At 35.2% G+C, this 23,108-nt stretch overlaps 1 protein-coding gene across 1 annotated transcript in view; it reads right to left on the reverse strand.

Annotated features, from left to right (window-relative positions):
• The window catches only part of LOC145673364 (uncharacterized), a 779,808-nt gene extending 759,242 nt beyond the window's left edge, over positions 1–20,566 (reverse strand). Inside the window, exon 1 of the mRNA XM_081743004.1 lies at positions 19,973–20,566. Within this exon, the coding sequence (XP_081599130.1) occupies positions 19,973–20,495 (523 nt within the window). The 5' untranslated portion in view covers positions 20,496–20,566. The remainder of the gene's footprint in view (positions 1–19,972) is intronic.
• Positions 20,567–23,108: the final 2,542 nt, after the last annotated feature.

The raw sequence follows: 23,108 nt of genomic DNA on the forward strand, positions 1-23,108 counted from the left end.
TGAAAAAATACAAGGAGAGAAATCAAACTGAATATAATAGATATGTAAAAACTCAAAGTAATTATATCATAGAAAAAGAAGCAGAAGAACTGTGTGAAGCTGCCGATGTAGATCTTAGTCATGGTGGTGGAATTCCTGAAATACCTAAATTTCAGGAAATTTAAAGGATTATAAAATTACAGTGTATAGGGGCTTTTCAGAAAGTGATATTATGCTTGAAGCACCACCAAGTGATAACGAAAGAACTGCTTTAAATTTACTCTTCATAAATAACCACTACAACTTCATTGAAAGCTTGACAGCATGTTTTAGCTGTAAGTTTTATTGCGAAAGCTGTCATAAGAAATATGAAAAAAAGCATGCACATTTGAAACATTGTACAGCTGTATGTTATCGTTGTCATCAGAAGCCACCATGTGACTTTAAAGAAACCCATATTACTTGCAATGATTGTAATCGAGAATTTTATGGCCAGTCATGCTATGACTATCACAAGTCAGCGCCGTATCAAAATGGAAAGCCTTTATGTTCAACTGTGAAATGCTGTGCCCAGTGTTTGAAAATTTATGTAGTGAAAGAAAAAGGATCTCACGTATGTGGAGAAACTTATTGCAACATTTGCTATGATATAGTACCACCCAATCATGAATGTTACATGAAAGTGAATGAAAGAAGAAAAAAAGCCAATGAAAAAATTATCATGGAGAAGAAAGCTATGATTGTGTTTTATGATATTGAATGCACACAAGATACGAAAATAGAAGAGGAGAACGCAAACATATGAGCATATACCTAATGCCTTTGGTTAGTCAGCATACATGTTACAGATGTTATGAAGACAATGACATAAAAAAATTGTATCGTTTGTGGAAAACGAGAAAATATATTTGACGGAGAAAACGTAATAGAAGACTTTCTAAACCACCTTCAACAGCGACGTCCAAACATTAAATCAGTAACATGTGTGGCCCATAATTCTAAGGGCTATGATGCACATTTCATCATTAAGACCATGGTTGAGAAGATTTATTGGACTCCAGAAGTAATCATGAATGGGGCGAAAATTCTATCTCTTAAAATAGGGAATGTAACATTCATTGATTCACTAAGCTTTCTTCCTATGCCCTTAAGTAAATTAAGTGGTGCATTTGGTCTTCAATCGTGCAAAGGATATTTCCCACACTTTTTCAATCGACGTGAGAACCAAACATATGAAGGTACACTTCCAGACATTAGATATTATGGAGCAGATACCATGAAAGTAGACGAAAGACGCAAGTTTCTCCAATGGTATACTGAACATCGAAACGATACCTTTAAAATGAAAGAAGAACTCATCAAATATTGTGTACAGGATGTTGAAGTATTACGTCAAGCATGTATTTCCTTTATGAATACATTTGAATCTGAAACAAATGTAAATCCCTTACTTGAATGCATTACAATCGCCAGTGCATGTAATTTGGTATATCGTAGAAATTTCTTAAAGGAAAATACGATTGGTATCATACCAAAGAACGGGTATCGATGGAGAGATGTCCAATCAGTTGAAGCAGTACAATGGATAGCTTGGGAAGAAAAAACAAGAAACATACAAATTACCAATGCTGCTAGTAGTAAGGAAAAACGAATTGCATCAATGAAAGTAGATGGTGTATGAACAGTTCCCAACACAGGAAGAATACACGTGTGGGAATATGAGGGCGATTTTACACATGGCTGTATCTACTGCTACCCTAACGACAGAGATAAACCCATCTATAACAATGCTACAGATACCATGGAATTTCGATATGAAGCAACAAAGAAGAAAATCCAAAAATTAAAAGATTTTGGCTGTGAAGTGCATGAAATATGGAGTTGTGAATTTAAAAAACAATTGGCAGGAAATGAAGAGATGAAGAAGTATGTTAGTAATCATCCGTATACAAAGAAAACACCATTAAATCCTCGTGACGCTTTTTATGGAGGACGTGTGAATGCCATACGTTTGTATCATAAAGCACAAGAATCTGAAGGAGAAACCGTACAATACAAAGATGTTATTTCGCTTTATCCATTTATCTCTAAGACTAAGAAGTTTTCAATTCCTCATCCTACTATCTATCTGCCTGGAGATTCAAATATTCCTACCATTGAAGAAGTTGAAGGATTAGTTAAACTAAGTATTCTACCTCCAAAAAATCTCTTACACCCAGTTCTTCCTTACAAGTCAAATGATAGATTGATGTTTCCACTTTGTCGTACATGTTGTGATGAATTAAACCAGTCATCTTGTAATCACAACGATGAAGACCGAGTTCTACATGGTACATGGGTAGCAGATGAAGTAAGAAAATCATTAGAAAAAGGATACAAAATAATAGATATTCATGAAATTTGGGCATATGATGTTGTTCAATATGATGAAGAAACAAAAAGTGGCGGCTTATTTGCAGAGTACATAAACACCTTCCTGAAAGCAACAACGGAAGCTAGTGGATGGCCAGCATGGTGTGAAACAGATGAGCTAAAGGAGAAGTATATTCAGCGATATTATGAAAAGGAAGGAATACGTCTCGATAAAATAAAATTCAACATAATCTAGCACTTAGAAGTTTAGCTAAATTAATGTTAAATTCATTTTGCGGAAAATTTGGACAACGTGAGAACATGGGTCATGTAAGCATTATGATCCAAAGGAATTATATGAGAAATTAACATCTCATGATATAGACGTTCATCAAATATTTCCAGTAAACCATGATATGATATATGTATATTGGCAATACACAGATGAAGTTCCTGTTTCACTACCAACAGTAAACGTCGTCATAGCCGCGTACACAACAGCTCAAGCAAGATTAGAATTGTACAAGTATTTAGATCAACTACAAGAAAGAGTATTGTATTTTGATACTGATTCAGTCATTTATACGCAAAAACCTGGTGAAACTACAATTCCAACTGGTGACTTTTTAGGCGATTTAAGAAATGAAGTACTCGAGTATGGTAAAGAGCCTATATTTCAGAATACGTCTCGGCTGGACCCAGGAACTATGGATTACGTATTTTTGATCCCAGTAGGAAGAAGGAGTTTCAAGTATGCAAGATACGGGGCTTTTCATAAAACTATGAATCTTCAAAACACCTAAATTTTGATGTAATGAAGAAAATGATAGTAGATAGTGAAGAGGATGCGAAAGAAAAAGAGGCAGAATTTCGTCCCAATGAAGTCAAAATTACCAATGAGAAAAAAATTTGCCGCAGGAAAGACCATACTATCGTCAGCATGCCCGAAACAAAAATTTATAAGATAAATTATATTAAACGACGTAGAATACCAAATTCATATGATACTCTTCTATATGGCTACATTACTTCCAACAAAAGAAGAAGAGAAATGTAATAAGGCCCTTTATAAATATACGTATGAAGAATGATCATACTCTTTAACATGGACACGACGTAAAAACATAACTTTTCATGTATTGTTGCCGGACCAAGTGGATGTGGAAAAACTTCCTTTGTAATACGATTCCTGTCCAATTTATCACGTATGGTTAATACATCGTTTCGTCATATTTATTGGTACTATACAGAATGACAAAATGCATACAGAGAAATTTCGACAAAAGTACAATTTATTGAAGGATTATCTCAAACAAAAGACTTTTTACCTGAAACTGGACCACATCTTATTATTATTGATGATCAAATGTGTGAAGTGAACCGCAATATAGTTGATTTCTTTACAAAGGGTTCTCATCATAGAAATCTTAGTGTACTATTTATTACACAAAACATATTTCATCAGGGAAAAGGAAGCAGAGATATGAGCTTGAATTGTTCTTATCTCGTATTATTTAAAAATCCAAGAGATAAATCACAAATTAACCATTTGAGTTATCAACTAGTGAGAATAGAAAAAATTTCTTCAAGAAAGTTTCAACGACGCAACAAAGTTACCATATGGATATTAGATTTAAAACAGGATACGCCAGATGAACTTCGTTTTCAAACAACTATCTTTCCTGATGATATTTATCATTACGTTTATGTTCCATCGAAATAGAAGATGTGTTTATAATGTTTGTTTTAAACTGTGTTTCTTCATTCTGACAATATGTCTCCAAGAGTAAAACACGGAGATCTTCTTCGTACGCTGAGCAAAGCAAATCCTAAATTACGTAAAGCTATACTGGCCAATGCAGACTATTCAGTGATTCGAAGTATTTGCGAATGTTGTTATAATATATTAAAAGGGAATGTACTTCTTACAAAGACACAGAAAGCAAGATTAAAGCGATACAAGAGGACGCTTCGATATCTTGTGAAGAAAGGAAACTCCATCCAAAAGAAGAAGAAGCATTTATTAGTGTAGCAGCAGGGTGGATTCCTACCGGCATTATTAGCTCCTATTTTAACTGGTGCATTATCAAGTTTACTATTCCGTTAGTACAACAGAACACGCAAAGATGATTTTAGTTCCACCTGAAGTTCTGAATCGTATACAAACACCATCATCATCATCAGCCCTGGAGAAACGTGAATCTAATTTGGATCAAGAAATGCAAGAGATTTTACAGTTATCATCGCTTAGTGATGAAGAAAAGTGGAATCAGTATAATAATATTCTTCAAAAATATTTACATTTAATACGAAAACAAGAAGAACCTGTGACACTTTCAATTACGTCAACTAAATCAGAGAAGCCTGAAGTAGAAGAAATATTATTATCAATACCCAAAATGTTTCGTAAAAGAGCTGAATTACTACTACATAGAATGAAACATGATGATAATATCACGTGGGATAATAAAGGAACTGTTTACATCAGAGGTGATAAACTAGAAGGATCTCACATTGTAGATTTAATTTCTGATGTGTCGCGACCCCGGAAACACAAATCCACCGGGATGGGAGAAATTTTGTAATTATTTATCTTCTAATAACACACCTCAAGAACTTATTGGAAATCCAAAACGTTTGTCATATATTTTACGACGAACTAAAGCATCACCAACAGCATAATCGTCAAGGGAAAAAATACCTCTGAAATCGTTTCCAGAAGACGACGAAGAAGCAGAAGAAGAAAAGGAAAAAGTAGTATCTCCTATAAGGAAAAGGAAGCGTGCCTGTAAACGTCCAGTATGGTCAAGGTGGAAACCGTAAACAAACAGTTAAGCAAGATTTACTACAACCCTTCACATCCTGCCTCGTTTTCAACTGTTAAAAAAATTGTGGATAGCTACAAAGAAGAAAATTCCTATACATTGTATAAGAAGATAGTTACTGCAACAAACAACATATACGTTACACAAACCTGTACGTCGTCGTTTTAAAAGAGATTTCTATGTAGTGAATAACATTGATGATGAGTGGGAAAGTGATATTAATGATCTTCAATCTCTTCATAAATTTAATGATGGATATCGTTATATTCTTACAGTGATAGATGTGTTCAATCGATATGCATGGGCTGTGCCATTAAAATCTAAAAGTACAAATGATGTCTTAAAAGCATTGAAACTTGTGTTCAAAGACAGAAAACCAATTACATTCCGAACAGATAAAGGAAGTGAGTTTACTAATAAAACAATACAGAAGTACTTAGAGAACAACAAAATAAAACATATTACAACTAAAAATCCTGATATAAAAGCTAGTATTGTAGAACGTTTTAACAGAACTCTAAACGAAAAAATGTGGAAGTATTTTACAAAGTATCAAACGTATAATTATTTAGAAGTATTACCTCTTCTTGTGAAATCATACAATGAAGGTTATCATTCAAGCATAAAGATGTCACCTGCAAATGTTTCTCAAAATAACCTATTACAAGTATGGCATAATCAATATGATAATAAAATAAAGAAGAAGAAGAAGAATCCAAATTTCTCAAAACATCTTAAGATTGGTGATACAGTACGAATTAGTAAAACTAAACGTACATTTGATAAAGGATATATGCAAAATTGGACTTGGGAAATATTTAAAGTGAAGAAGATAATACCAAGAGATCCACCTGTTTATGAAATTGAAGATTTAAACAAGGAACCACTGGATGGATTATTTTACAGAGAGGAATTACAAGCTGTGACGTTATCAAAGACATTTTACATAGATAAAATCATACATATAAGAAGAAAAGGCAGCAGAAAAGAATATCTTGTTCATTGGAAAGGATATCCTTCTTCTTTCGATTCCTGGATACCTGCATCATCCGTAAAGAAGATCGAGAAGTACAATGGAACCTGATGGAAATTTTTACGTTACGCTTCCCAGTAATAGTTCTATGGAATATTTTCCTGACAACACCTTAACATCATACACTACGAAACTTCATCAAAGAATGGAATTCCATGAAAAGTGGGAAGTGGCTATTTTTGAAATTCATTATCCTCATTCAATATTAAATATTAATGACGAAAATAATAAAAATTTTTACAAACCTGCAAAAAGTGATGAATGGAAATTTATAACTATTCCTGTACGTTATTACACTGACATATCAGAATTGATAAAGATAATAAATACGTACAACAGATTCACAAATTTACATATTTCTTATACTCGTGAGAGTAATACCTGTTTTATACGACGTCTTCATAAAGACATAGATGTAGACGTTGCATTATCACCAAGTGTTAGTGCGATGTTGGGGTTTGATCCAAGCGTTGATTTAAAGGATATGCAACAAGGCCAAAGCATTTCAAATTTACGTTTAGGACTTCCATCTACAATGTATGTGTATTGTGATATAATTCAATCTGTATTTGTTGGAGATACAGTAGCACCATTATTACGTATCATAAATATGAATCCTGTGAATCATACATTTGGAAGTAGTGTTATAGAAATTTTTAATCCTTCACATTATGTGCCTATAGAGAAGATGCATTTTGAACACATCAAAATAGATATGAGATAGTACAGGCTCTCCACTGGCATTCACTTTCGGAACTGTATGCGTTAAACTACATTTTCGACCAGTGCGTCAACATCGACAAATATGAATAATCCATATTTACAATATTATCAAAAACAAGCTCTTTCTGGAACTGGAAACGTTTATGTTGGTTCCCCTTATCAAGTTGGACATGGTATTGGAAGTTTCCTTGGAGGATTATTTCGTTCTGTCATGCTACTAGTAAAACAAGGAGCTAAAACAGTAGGAAAGGAATTATTAAAATCTGGAGCAAACGTTATTACTGATGTCATCATCGATAATCAACCTATTAACGAATCCTTTCATCAACGAATGGGTGAAGCGAGATCGGTCTTGCAAGACAAAGCAAAAAATAAACTGAAATCTATGCTAGGATCTGGATATCAACGAAGGAAAAGAAGAATTACACATCATTCCATCTTTAACCCTTCATCATTACACATTATCAAGCGCAAGAGGAAACGTACACAGAAAACAAAGAAAAATCAGTCTTATAAGAAGAGGAAGTTATCACACGATATCTTTGATTAAATCATCACCATTATGGCTTTCTTACATCATCAATCCTGCGAGTGTGTAAAAAGTGAACTAGATATTTTTTCTACAAAACCAACGCAAACCAGTATATTGGATAATCATGTTGTTACATACAAACCAATCAGTTCACTAGCTTATAATGCTCCTATAGAGTTTGTCATCCCAGGAACAAGTGATGAATAAATAGATCTACCACATTCTCTTCTTTACATCGAAGCTCAAATCGTTAAGCCTGATGGATCAGCATTTGGTGAAAGTGATAAAGCTGTGGCTCCTATTAATGACTTTTTAAATTCTATGTTCAGTGAAGTGGAAGTGTATTTAAATAACAAACTGATTTCATTTCCATCTCATAACCATCCATATCGATCATACATTGAAAAACTGTTAAATTATGATGATTCTGCTAAAAAATACTCATCTTCAATCTGCATTCTGGTTTCAAGATACTGCTGGACATATGGATGCAACATCTAGTGGTAATAGAGGATTTCAACAACGTTATGAATTAACAAAAAAAGTGCAAAATTCGACATGCTTGGACATCTTCATTGTGATATTTTTAATCAAGATAAATTTTTAATCCAAGGAGTAGAATTACGTCTCAAGTTAATTTCTGCAAAGCCAAACTTTTGTCTCATCGCTAGTGTCTGTCTGTTGAGGCTAAAGTGGATATTTTAGACGCTGCTTTACATATTAAAAAGATTAATGTTAGTCCTACAATGAAACTAGCACATAACAAGCTTCTACAATCAACAACAGCCAAATATCCTCTCACAAGAGTGCAAATGAAGTCATTCGTCATTTCAAAGGATCTCCAATCAAAAAGAATTGATAATTTATTTATGGGAGTATTACCAACTCGAGTGATTGTGGCATTTACACAAAATGATGCCTATACAGGAACAATAACTTCAAATCCATTTCATTTCAAACATTTTGACATCAATTTCTTCTCTCTATACATTGATGGAAAAGCTGTACCTTCAAAACCATTACAACCAATTTTCGAAAACAACCTCTATGTTTCCTCATATCATACCTTATTCTGTGGATCAGGTATTCACTTTTCCAATCATGGCAACAATATTCCTCGCCTTGACTTTCCTCAAGGATACACTATCTTTGTTTTCGACATTACTCAAGATGGAGAAGCCAGCGCTGTGCAGCATTGGAACCTTATACGTCACGGATGTGTTCGTCTGGAAGTTCCTTTTACGAAGCCTCTACCAGCACCTATCTCCTGCATTGTGTATGGAGAATTCCAATCTCTCTTAGAAGTGGATCATCAGAGGAACATCATCATGGATTTTTAAAGGTACGTTATTTAAATATCATATCATATATATGTACATGTCTGCATTTTTATACATGATGTCCTCTACACTAGATTTATTGGATGCTTTGCTAACAAATTCTTTATTTCACAATCATTTCGTTGGCGTATATGCAGCCAATGAATTATCAACACATGTTCCACTACCTGCAGCTATTATCATAAATACAGATCCCTCGAACAAACTTGGCACACATTGGATTTCCGTATATATTCATACTGACGGACGTGCCCACTACTTCGATATATTTGGATTTCCTCCATATGTAATGCAACATATTCAATTTCTACGTAGAAATTCCACTTCTTATACATTTAATAATAAACAAATTCAAAGTGTGAAATCGTCCCTATGTGGTCATTATTCATATCTTTTCCTATGCTTCAAAGCTAAAGGAAAGTCCTTAAATGAATTTCATTACACTTTCTCATCAACTCCAGAAAAAAATGATCGTCGCTTGCTGTATTTACTTTTAAGGTAATCATGTCTTCATTCTTCTTCGTTCGTTTTGATTACTTTCTTTTCATATTATTGCAGGTAGTCATTTCTTCTTCTTCTTTATTATTATAATGTGTTTGTATGTATTATTATTTGTTGTTTTATTTGTTCATGATTATAGATAAAATAAATTTTAAGTTTGTTTTTCAATTTTTTTCATTTCAGAGAGTAAAAGATCGTCATCGTGTGTATGGACATCATCATTCTACAGATTGACTTCTATCTACGTTTCACCATCATCAACAGCAGTAGTATCATTAATTGAACTGTGTATAGTCATCATCAGTGAACAGTATATGGCAGTTGTGAAGTTATCATCACATGAACAATGAAAAAAATCTAACGTTCTTTTAAAATGTATTATACTTATCGTCGTTTTAATTGTGTAAATAGTTTCATCAGCAATAAACACTTTGTATTCTTTTTTTTCTTTGAAAACAGATGTATTATTTCTTATTTTCTCCGTTTCCTAATAAATAAATGTTTTATGATCAGTTATGTAATTAAATACACATATCATAAAACATATTTTTAAGTCATTGAAATAAAGAATTTTATAGTGATTTTAAAAAAAGATTCTAAAACTGATTTTTTTAATTCAATGATGTAATCACATAACTACATAATAATAATGAATTCAAATACTTAATCAGTTATTCTTTCGTAAATTAAATCAAGTATGTGAATTCAATATTATTATTATGATAGGACTTTTGTTTTTAAAATTTTAATATTAATTATTTTAGTTCCTTTTTTAAAAAAATAAAAAAGTCCTATCATACTTAAGACAAAGTTGTATAATACTAATAATAATAATTTCAAATACTAATTTTTATTTTAACATTCATTTCAAGAATTTCAATTCATTATGATTATTATTATTATTATTATACGTATCACTTATAATATACGAGGAAAAAATATGTTAGGATTTTTTTTATAAAAAAATTAAAAATCCTATCATATTGAGGTGTATGAAACGAACACAAAACACACACACACAAATAAAACATTTCACTTTCCACTATATATATTTTCATTACATTTGATATTACGTTGTTTAGTATACATGAAAAATCAAATCAATTTTCTTCTTCTTTATGAAGAGTCGTTCACTTCATTGATACCCTCCGAAGGTTGAGTATCGGTTTCCCCCCACCATGGCTGTGTCGATACACTATCAAATAAATCAGCCATAATTGAATCTATGAGTTTTTGTTTGCAAAATACTTTCATTTCCAATTTTAATCGTTCACCATCAATGTTCACATCACTGTTCTTATCAAGAGAGACACTTGGAAAACTAATGTTCATACCATTAATAATACTCTGTTCATCTACACAGGTATGGATTCCGGCAAGTCCTCTGCATGTAAGACACTGCGATTGTACATGATTACGAATAGTATCTGAACACAAGTCAAAATATTCACGTAGCACAACACTACAAACTTTACTGTTTTTCACAGCATGTTCAATACACGGTAATATTTCTAAGAAATAAAGCCAATCACTTGAAGTTAAGTACACAGTGTTTCGAGGAGCATGAAGTGTTCCTTTCTTCTCTAACATCACTAATTTTTCACCCATTAGTTTTCGCACCACCAGTTCGTTTTTTCGACCAAGGGATTTTATAAATGTAATTTCCACTTGAGAATTTAAATAGTCCGTAACAAATGGGGTCAAATGTACAAGTTTCTCCCACTCTGCCAAATTTAACTCCACTCCAAACAGAAGTCCTTTGGCAACACGAATCACTGGTTCAAATGTATCACTATCCAGTCCAATACAAATTAATTTCGTTTTCATTGAATTAAGACCATATTCAACATTTAACAAGTACTCTTTCTTGGTATCCATAGTTGATGCACAAGCACTCAAAGACATGTTACTCCAGTCGCTGCCCAGCACAGAATAACGACACTATGCATACAGATGACTGCGCATGCATGAAGAGGAAGGGGGGCGAAGAGGAAAATTCATGTTTCATCTTGTTTGTACATGCTACCATACACTTACGATGAGTAAACCAGTTCAGAAAATTCAAGATCGTGCATGTTACGTCCAGATACATTAATCTTCATTCCTTTATATATTAAACAGACATTCCCACTTTGTAAATACGTTAATAATGCACCATTATCTGCTTCCAATTTTTCAGTACAACGTCCAGGTAAAATCACTTTTTCGCCTCCTTCAAATGTCACACATGCCTTCCTACCATATACCGTTGTAATTATCTCACAGTTTACAATACGAAATGGTACTCCAATCTCCAAATCTCGCATTTTTGTAAAGGGTACCATTGATGGCTTATTAAGCTTATCTAATAAACTCATTGACGATGACATCTTTAAATTTTTTGACGTTTCTTCCTTTACAACAGCTGCTAACATAATGATCTACACAAGCACATACGTTCCGCTTACGCTCTTCGCAAGAGGGGTGAGGGGGTTTGGGGATTCAAATTATTAGCCAATAGACGACAAGAACACGAAAAGGCATGTTTTATCTTGTTTTTTACATCTGGTAGGCGTCCAAGACTATGAGCATAGCAACAGCAAACCAACATTTTCCCACGGGGTTCTGTGGTAGCCGTAAAAAGCTATGAACATAGCAACTAAAGAGGAGTAGGGGGTGACGGGGGTTCAAATAAACCAAAATTTTCCCACGCGCTTCTGTGGTAGCCGTAAAAGGCTATGAACATAGCAACTAAAGGCTTGTCGAAACTTGCCTCCCAATTCCAGGAAATGATATCGATTTCTAGGAAAACAAGATCAAATTTCGCTGACTCCGCCTTCTGTAGTGGGGTACATCTACTGCCCCATAACGAAATAGGGGGTAAAAGTCCTTTCTTTCTTTATTGTAACCATAATGATATATTATACACAAAGGCCGACAAGGACTTTTTGGGGGGTAGATCCCCCTCCCTACGTAATCCTGGCCCCGGAAAAGCATACTTAATACGTACATTGTTTTATTAATTACATCAATTGTCTCATCTTCGGTCATATCTAGTTTATTTTCATAACGGTTCAGTACAACTTTGTCTGGGACGATTGTAACGTGTTACAATCGTCCCCAATCGCCATGTTACATGTGTACCCTTTCAATGGTCAGTGATAAATACCATGATTTCTCATAATCACATGGAGTCAAAGCATCAAACACAATATACACGTTGCGGGAGCTCATGTGGTTCGGATTCCACGTTAATCAGTAGGTCCACGTCTCATATAGCCTCGCTGCTGAAAAGGGACGCTAAACTGAAATTCAACTCAACAATATACACGTTGTCGAGGAAAGAACAGATTACACACGCACAGGGTATTTGTTTACAGTAAACGCATATCTATCAAGAGAAAAACAAGTCAGTTAAAATTTACGTACCTCTGTCAATATCACGTTTCTCCTTGTCCAGTCTTCCACACTTTATTAACGACACTCTTTTTTTTTTCTTCCCACATACACCTTGCATGATTGACTCCAATGTCATGTAAAAACGATATTCCGAAGCTCATTTCTACAAGTAATGGCCAATGTTACAATTGACCTACGTTAGAATTGTCTCGGTCTCCTCTATACTCTCTCTCTCTCTCTCTCTCTCTCTATATATATATATATATATATATATATATATATATATATATATATATATATATATATATATATATATATATATATATATATATATATATACGGGAGGTCTTATTTGCGAATTTTTCGATTTTGAGCTCTCCATTCGATAGAGCATCAAAAACTATCTCAAAGAAGTGATGAAATTTTTTGCGTCACTGTTACCGTTTCCGAGATATGGGCCAAAAAGATTCCGATTTCGAAAGATTTAAGAAGCCATATCTCGGAAACCGTAAGTGATAGAAAAATGATATTAGTGTTGATCAATAACTAAGACAATGATGAACATTTTGGTACCAAAACGTAACCGGTGGCCACTGGTTATACCTGCATTTCAGTATATATATACGGTGATAAAACGTGACAACTCAATAAACGCAATTCAATAGATCCCCTAATACGCAGATTCCAAATATGAAAGTGTATTATCTATTGAATTTAATCAAATAAATTTAATGTACAATTTCGTATAAATTTCGAAAAAAATAATTCTCTTGAAGTTCGTTCTGGGAATGCTCTTCGAGATTAAATAAAAGAGGTACGACATCAAACTAATGGGAACTGTATATTGAAAAAATACAAATACCGAAAAAATACAAATACAATAAAACCTAGATATTGAGATACAATTAAAATTGAAAGCTAATTAAGTACCTGAGCATCGTGTGATTTTACTAGTGCGGCAATGTCCGGTTAAATCTTCGTGACGCACATTATCAAGTCATTCTCAACTCATAAGCGATTTCTTGTTTTTGTTTTAATACTTACAAGTAAACCTTACGTTTGGGTGAATCGAGTTGCTGACTGAGACACATATGAGAAAGTAGTACTAAATGTGGTGAGTATTTCAGTGAAGTTGTAGGTGCGAAGCTCCAGGGGCTTAGGAGATACAGCTACCAGAACATCACATGGAAGTACAGAATAGCCTTCATACAGTTGAAGGTAAAAGCTCTGTAAGACCTCTTGTAACGACAAAAGGTGAATAACAAATATATGGGTACATATTAGGACTTAGGGGAAGTCATATAGTAAGGGTATACCTGACGGCGGCCATCTTGAAATCCGCCATTTTGAATTAAGGTTAAGTTTTCAAAATAGGAATTGGGTCATGTGATACATGCTTTAAGGCGCAAATTTAATCAGAAGAACAATGGTGACGTTAATTTTGATTTACGCGCAATTGGTAAAAAGTTATAGGCAAATTAAATATTGTTGCAGCATATGTATGTCCTTTACCCCACCTTGTAAATTTTGTATTAATGATAATAATTAAATAAAAAGCAGGTGGATAAATATTATGTCTATGGTAAGAGTTGCCTTGATGGCGGCCATGTTCAAATCCGCCATTTTGAATCAGACAAAAGTTTTGAACAAAACGCATAACAGTGACACCTTATTAATAGCAAATTTTACCATAAATCCAACGGTATAACCATTTTTGCTTTATCATTAACCAGCACCAAATTAAATGGATCGCTCCTTACGACTACTGCTTTGACGGAATTGTTAACAACAAATGTGTTAAGTGTAACTCGATTGCCTTTGTCAGGTGTGCTCACTGTGAGCAGAGCATTTGTGCAAGTTATGCACTCCTTTCTGAACTACATATTGATTGTACTAATTGAGGACTTTTCTGTAAGCAAGACCCAAGTTCAATTATGACTCAATTCCACTTTGGTCATTTTTCCTTAAATTAGCAACTTGTTTATGCGATAACAAATGCTGGTTAATGATAAAGAAAAAATGGTTATACCGTTGGATTTATGGTAAAATTTGCTATTGATAAGGTGTCAATGTCATGCGTTTTGTTTAAAACTTTTGTCTGATTCAAAATGGCGGATTTGAACATGGCCGCCATCAAGGCAACTCTTACCATAGACATAATATTTATCCACCTGCTTTTTATTTAATTATTATCATTAATACAAAATTTACAAGGTGGGGTAAAGGACATACATATGCTGCAACAATATTTAATTTCCCTGTAACTTTTTATCAATTGCGCGTAAATCAAAATTAACGTCACCATTGTTCTTCTGATTAAATTTGCGCCTTAAAGCATGTATCACATGACCCAATTCCTATTTTGAAAACTTAACCTTAATTCAAAATGGCGGATTTCAAGATGGCCGCCGTCAGGTATACCCTTACTATATGATTTCCCCCTAGTCCTAATATGTACCCATATATTTGTTATTCACCTTTTGTCGTTACAAGAGGTCTTACAGAACTTTTACCTTCAACTGTATGAAGACTATTCTGTACTTCCATGTGATGTTCTGGTAGCTGTATCTCCTAAACCCCTGGAGCTTCGCACCTACAACTTCACTGAAATACTCACCATATTTAGTACTACTTTCTCATATGTGTCGCAGTCAGCAACTCGATTCACCCAAACGTAAGGTTTACTTGTTAGTAAGGAAGAAAAACAAGTTGTTTTTAACAGTTTTTCGTGATGCTGAACACATACACAACAGTGTACCAAATTCATGACAATATGAGGTAACTCAAAGTGGCGGCTTCTCAAAAATTAAAATACTCAATAACTTTTTAACACCTGTTCAAGTTTCTAAACCAAAATTAGAAATCACTTTATTTTTTTATCATAAGACCCAAAATTAAAGGAGTTTCTAATTTTTAAAATTTTCAACGGTCTTCATTTTGGAGCAGTACGAAAGATCAGATTAGATAAAGATGGTGATCAGAAAAATGGAAACACCTGTAGTTGGTAACACGCCAGATGTATGGGTTGGCAGTGGTGTCGTGTTGCACGGGTCAAAACACTGATCAGGGACCATAACGCTTTCGCACGCCGCAAATGGTGCCGCGACCATGCAACTTGGACCGTTGAGGACTGGAAACGTGTGATATGGTCGGATGAGTCATTCTTCACCCTATTCTCAACCACGGGCCGTGTTTATGTGTGAAGAACGCCCAAAGAAGCTTATAATCTGCAGTGTCTCCGCCTAACTGTGAAACATGGCGGCGGCTCGGTGATGCTGTGGGCCGCAATATCATGGTTTTCATTGGGTCCTGTGATCACACTTAGCGGACGAATCACTGCCAACGATTATGTCGCAATTTTAGGAGACCACTTGCATCCTATGGTCCGGATGTTGTTCCCGGACAATGACGCCATCTTCCAGGATGATAATGCACCCATTCACACAGCTGGCGTTGTTGAAGCGTGGTTTGAGGAACATCGGGATGAAGTTCAACACCTCCCCTGGCCCGCCCAATCCCCAGATCTCAACATAATTGAACATCTGTGGTCCGTCTTGGAAACACGACTCCGGCGACGATTTCCACCTGCATCCTCTCTCACAGAACTGGCCGATGCCCTGCACGAGGAATGGTGTAAAATTCCACTTGCTACCATTCACGACCTCTATGCCTCCATCCCACGTCGCATCAAGGCTGTTCTGAAGGCGAAAGGTGGCCCGACACCATATTAATCTGGTAAGTTGCAATTTCGTTTAGGTGTTTCCATTTTTCTGATCACCATCTGTATTTGTAATATGAATGAACTGGCCAAATTTGGTTTTAATCCAGTCGCTTTTAGGGAAGTTATTGTATCCACTGTACACAAAAAAATGGATTCTACTATTTGTAGAAATAGATGAATATCGTGAGATCTTCACAATAGGTAATTTAAAAATCCCACACAAACTTACCGGTATTACAAGCCAGAAATTATAAGGGAGTCGTGATAGGAAATAGCCTGAGAACCTCTGATTTAAGGTATAGTAAATATTAGCAAATTCATTTCTTAATAGTGATAATTATTAAAATTAGGATAGAAGTGCTCCTTATTCGCATAGGAAGAATAAGGTGTAATAAATAAAAAACCGGAAATTTTATTCTATGGAATTTCCAGAACTCTAAAACATATGTTCAGTCATTTTTAATAAACAGATTGTATACCTAATTTTCCATCTTCAGCTTAAGCAAATTCTCGCAATAAGCACTTTGTGGATAAACAGAATATCATGGAAATTTTCGACTTCAAGGACAGAGTTTTCCAAAGTAATAAAACGCACGCTCCCTTATTTTTAAGTAAGGATTTATATACCAAATTTCACATCTCCACTTTAATCGACTTCTCACATTCGTCACTTTCTACATAACGAAAGAGAAGTTTATGCATTATACAGGGTTATTCAAAAGGCGTCTGGATCGTCTGGTATTTTTTTGTTTCTCTGTTGCCGATATTGTTTTGTAGTGTTGCTCTACCCACAAACATTCCGATTTTCGTCTTAGTCTGAATTTCTCGCATTTCTTCAGTCTGTGTCTAGCCATGGAGCAGTTTACTATAACGCAACGTGTGCTAATTGTAAAAACTTTTTATACAGAACAGAGAAAGTTATGCAGCAACTGTCAGATGACTTCGCACGGTTCTAGGGCGAAATGAGGCACCGAATGAATCAACAGTTCGTAGACTTACGAAAACGTTCATTGAAACGGGTCAACAGTCAACATTAAAGGTCCTAGGCGTCGCCTAATGGTCGTTCTGAGAAAAATATCGCGGTGTCAGGCAGTCATAGATAATTTCACCAACAGAGTTATTTTATGCCGCGCAGTAGAGGAGGTCATACGCCCGATGTCTTTCACCATACCTGGAATCGGAATGTATGATGAACGTGTTTATGAATTTCGTTAGTGCTTTTAGAAAAAATAAATTTCATATTTGATCTAACAGAACCTGCACGTTTTTTGAATAACCCATTTAGAAGAAATCTCCCTCTCTCCTTAGGAGTAGAACCTTCGACAACATTAAAACATGCATTTCCTTATATTTAATGAAGAGTTTAATACTGAGTTTCAACTCTCTAACTGCAGGGATTCATAAGACACTGATTCGATCCCAGCTCGCGCCGTGTGGACCTTGTGGTGAACAAACACCGTGGTCGTGGGTTTTCTTGGGGTTTTCCCGTTTCCTCCAACTTTCTTCATTCCACCATTTCACTCATCTATCATCATCCCAGTCTCCTTTAGCCTAACCAGCATAACTGTGGGACGCAAAACTTAAAGATTTCATTTTTTTTTAATTTTCAATTCTTGGCCAAAAATCTCGACCTCTTTTAATCCCTTCAAATTATCCTTTCTTATATGTAGTCTTCGTCACAAAAGAAGCTTTCTCAGCAAATTTCAGATTTCTACCGATGATGAGATAGCGTGGGCGATGATTAATGAGTAGCTATAATACTTCATTTCTTTTACACGTAGGTGTATATTTATAAAATAGTGTACATTATATAGTAATAGATAGTTTTACGATCGGACGCCTCATATTTCTTAAGAAAGGTAATGAATATGTGAAATTGGCATTAAGTGATATATACATATATTTTGGGGGGAGTACTGGCTTACTTTTGACGCACCACTAGAAAGTTGTTGTAAAATTATAATCTTCTTATTGTTCCCAAAAAGATTTTCGCTGGGCAATATGAGAATAAATAATTTTGCATTCATAAAATTCAAGTGGCCACCAGAAGTAATTAATGAAATTTTACAATTATTTTATGATTTCCGTATAAATACGGCTTCGGGGTGTGTGGCATAAAAACTAATGCAAAAACGCAAACCAATCTGTGCTAGGTGTCCACCAAAAGAAAAATGCTATCTAACCGAGTCAGGGCAAGGTGAAGCTGGTGGGCCCGTGCAGAGGTGCATCCTAAGGGAGCAAGAGTGTCAGCGATGGTTGGTATGCGTAGAGGCGAAGGTAGTAAAAACAAGTGGGTTTTTGCAACGATACGAGTTTCAATAGCACTTGTCATGGTATCATACTAGTAACGCTCCACTTGTAAACATAAAATATAAACTCTGCATACTGTGCAGAAATATACCGCTGCTGAATAATAGCATCTAATAGAATCATCTTTCATATGCACTCACTTATTTTATCCGTTGTAAAGCACTAGTAAAGATTTTACACTAGTAACCCTACACTTGTAGACCTAAAATACAGCCGATACAGCTGTACCTTGTACACTTTGTGTTCAATTCTGTTGACTGTAGAAATTTGTTCCTTATAAACGTTTTTATATGCAAAATATTTAATTTTAAGTGTAAATCTTCCAAATGTGGTGTGTCAAAACTAGACCAGCACCATTTTCAGAAAATATGTTATTAAAATTTCATAATTTTCTCATATTTGAACTTTTGATTTTAATGTTTTGTTTTCCATGCTTTAGGGTTAAGATCCGAAGGTGGTCGCCCGTTTCTAGCAATTTACCGGGAAAGAATGGAAAATTCGCTCGTTTGTGTGCTTGATAATATGTAAGGAGAGCAGAAATTGTGTTCATTTTTCTTTGTAAGCGATTATAAACATGGAACTATTTGACAAGCGAAGGGAACTACTTCGCACAAGTTTATCGCACTCTACTACACTCTATTAATTTTAACAAAATGGGTTCAAACTTCCATAGCCCTAAGCTGACCTAATCCTACCCTATCCTACTTATCCTTACCTTACTCTACTCTACTCCACCCTACTCTTATTATATCCTTTTAAAGCGGTCCTAAAAGTTGATTATTTTTAAATTTACATACCTGTCACTACTTTTTTTTTTTTTTTTTTTTTGGCGAAAGTCAGGCGGACGACCAACTTCGGAATAAATGCCAAGCTGGGCTATTGTTTAGTAATAATACTACAGATTATTTTAGACGGTAAGTCCGATAGGATTTTTTTAAATAATGGCTTGTGTGTAGCCCGCTCCCCTCAGTTTGTCAGCGGAACTGGAAGAGTCACTACTACTACTGGAAGAGTCGAGAACAGAACCCAACGAACCCCTGCGGGGCTTCTAACCTATTCCTACTACTACTACTACTACTACTACCACCGCTACTTCTACTACTACTACTATTTATACTAAAGCATCCTTACCAAAATATTTACAGCTTAAATCGTTATAACATGCGTTTATGATTCATTATGAATTAATATGAATCGTTAGAATCACTATGATTCGTTAAAAATCACTGGGGGAGCGGGCTATGAGTATCCAAAATAAGTATTAGTTAATATTCTTACCTGTAAAATCAACTAATCTGTACACTCTTAGAAACCTGTTTACCATACACAACCTATAAACTAGCGAATTGAATGTCTTTGTTGCAAGGTAATAGATTAATGAAATCGGTAATAACGAAATTGCGTCCAAGATAATCAAGATTAGACTTCTGTGCTTATGAATATTTTTAACTTGAGCCTCGCTCCAATTCCGGTGGACAACTTCTAGAATTAAATTAAAGCAATATATTACGTCAATTACAATGAAATAGACCACTTCATCTCCAACCATTACATCGAATGACATTTCAAACAATGATGTGAGATAAGTTATGTAGGCCCCCAAGTAGATTACAATTTCCCAAATAGGGTTAAATGGTAGAAAGATAATGGATCTAGAAAGTGGCTCATCTTCCTCTGTTAGCAAATCCAGTGAATCCACTCTTACTAAACTTCCATTCTTCAACCGGTAACTAGAAGTATCGGGAGAAACATCCAAGGATATTTCTTCAACAGAAGCAATATTTTGAGAAAAAGAAGTCATGTTGCAGAAAACTAGTTACAATAGGTAAATTACAACACGAAAAATGGTAGTTAATTTAATTTTACTATACGCTTCTGGTTATTCTTCTTCTTCTGCAGCACCTCCAAATTTGGAAGAATGTATGTAAAGGCGCAGACCTTATGTCTGCTTCGCTAACAAATCTAAGACAAAATCTCCCCAGATAAAATCCCCTCAGACGAAATACCCGGGAAAGACACAGGGTAGGACAAATTCTTATGAAAAATTAACTTCTAATGAATAATAATAATAATATAGTATTTGTGTGATGTAAGTTGACGTCTGTGTAGCAAGTCAGGAGATTTTTTATCAATTTTTCTTATTACCTATATCTACTTTTTCGCCTCCGACAAAATGATTAGCATACCGAAAAATTCGTAAGACATGCTGACCTAGCATTCATAGCCAGTCAAGCGAATACTCAAGCTTGCTTTTCAAACTGCTTTAATATGAAGTGCCATCATACAGTTATACAAAATGATCGAACAAATAAAAGTATACAACATAGTGGATAACATGAAAATATACATCTAATTTAAAAACCAAAAGTACACTAATGAAATAATATAAAAATCAACATACATATATTCAGTATACTACAACCAATCACTATATCAATTATAATTGGGTCGTCCATTAGTTTTAATTTTGCCCCACTGAGATCTCTTAACGATTTCTTGGATTTTGACTGACACTTCTACTGTGCTGTTTCGTGGAGACGTGAGATGAAAAGGAAATCTTTACTTCCAGTTAAGCAAACAGAAATTATAAATTGTCTTTAATCAGATTACCATATTCAATTAAATGATTATACGAAATGGTAAACAAACAAAAAAACATGAGTGGAACCCTTATGCTGTGACAAATGTGTTTTCACTCGATTGAATTTTGGCAATCTCAATTAATGAATAGCCAAATTTCTCAACCAGAATGAATTATTCCTCATAAAATCACACTCATAGGTGATGTGTAAATACAGTTTCAAGAATAGGCACTAATGTAGAAGGGATGCTTTTTCCTAGAGATTCGCTGTCTACATAGGTACAACTAAACATATAAATACAACGGTTGGATTTTTGGTAATGGCAACACTGCTATAAATATACTCGGGAACAAAGTAATTCCTTGGGCCCTATAATTCATACCACCGCAGCGGTAGGTTAGATGCCGACCCTCCCTCAGAGCAGAGCCAGCAGTTAGAAGGCAGTTCTGAGTGCTCGAGGACTACAGTAACGCTGCGTGAGTGTTCGCGGAATACAGTCATGTTTATGAAGCAAGATCAGGAGAGCTGGTTGAAAATTGAATTCGCTAGAGGCAGGAATGCAAAACAGTGCTACGAAGTATTGCAAGATGTTTGCGGTGCAAGTGCATTACCATACTATACGGTAGCAAGGTGGGTCAAAGCCTTCAATGACGGACGACAAAATATCACAGACATGCTACGCTGCGACCATCCTCCTGTAAATGAAGGAGATGAGCAGAACGTTCGAACGTGAAGGTCAGACCTTCTTACGACGGATCATTGTTATTGATGAGAACTGGGCCAGAGCGTATGAACCCGGCTCATCCTGGGCTGAGGTGAAACGGCAATCAAACGAGTGGTGTCATCCTGAGTCACCGAGAGAAACAACAGTTCGGAATAGCTCAACCAATGTGAAAGCAAAGGTAATGAAAACACGTGTTTTTGTACTAGTTCCTATAGCATTTGTAATCAGGAGTAAAAGCGAGGGGGAACGCGAGGTGATACCGTCCTCCACCTCCAAAAAATATGTACGGCGTCCCCCAAGTTCCTAAAAAAAATTAGCAAAGATAGGCAGGGGGACGGCGTGACGTCATGCCGCTATCTACTTTTTCAGATCCACTTCTACCCCTGCTTGTAATGGTTCCGCATATAGCTTTACATTGTGCAGAAATACTTCACCTTCGTAAAATAGTAATCTAATATAGTCATTTTATGTACACTCACTTATTGTCATTTTATCTGCACTCACGGATTTTATATTCAGTATTCAAATAATGTTTCGATGGACCTAACATTTTGACTTTGCCTTCCTCCACACCTCTTTAGAAACTTTGCAGAATGCGAATAGTAGGGAAAGAAGCGTAGAGTTGTGGCGATGAGTTTACGTGTACGGAGCGTCGCTACACAGAAGATCGTTTCGAAGGTGAGAACATGCTCACTGCCATAGCACTGCTAGATATATTTGAGATGAGCAGCTTCTACATGGTAGAGAAGATGCGAAAATGTAATATAATCGTACAATTCACGGGGTGGGTTCGATAATGTAGCGCGAAAATCTGTCAGAGAGTATGTCTTTCTATTGTTAAAAGCTTTTCGTCGTGTTTTCCGCTTGATAATATCCACATTTTGAAATCATACGTAAGAATGCAACAGGGGAAGATGTACGCGTTTATGAGTGTGGACGTATGGAGGATCCATTTGTGCCAGTGTGATTTTTAGGTAAGTTCAGTGTGTTTTTGGCTCTGTTTACGATGGTAGCGAGATGTGGATGCTATGTAAGATGGTGATCAAATGTGATACGTAATTTGCTGTTCTGGAGTGATGTATAGTAACATCACTAACGGTAAGGGTAC

This window comes from Thermobia domestica, chromosome 16, assembly GCF_964235325.1.
Source record: "Thermobia domestica chromosome 16, izTheDome1.hap1.1, whole genome shotgun sequence".
NCBI classification, from domain to species: Eukaryota; Metazoa; Arthropoda; class Insecta; order Zygentoma; family Lepismatidae; genus Thermobia; species Thermobia domestica.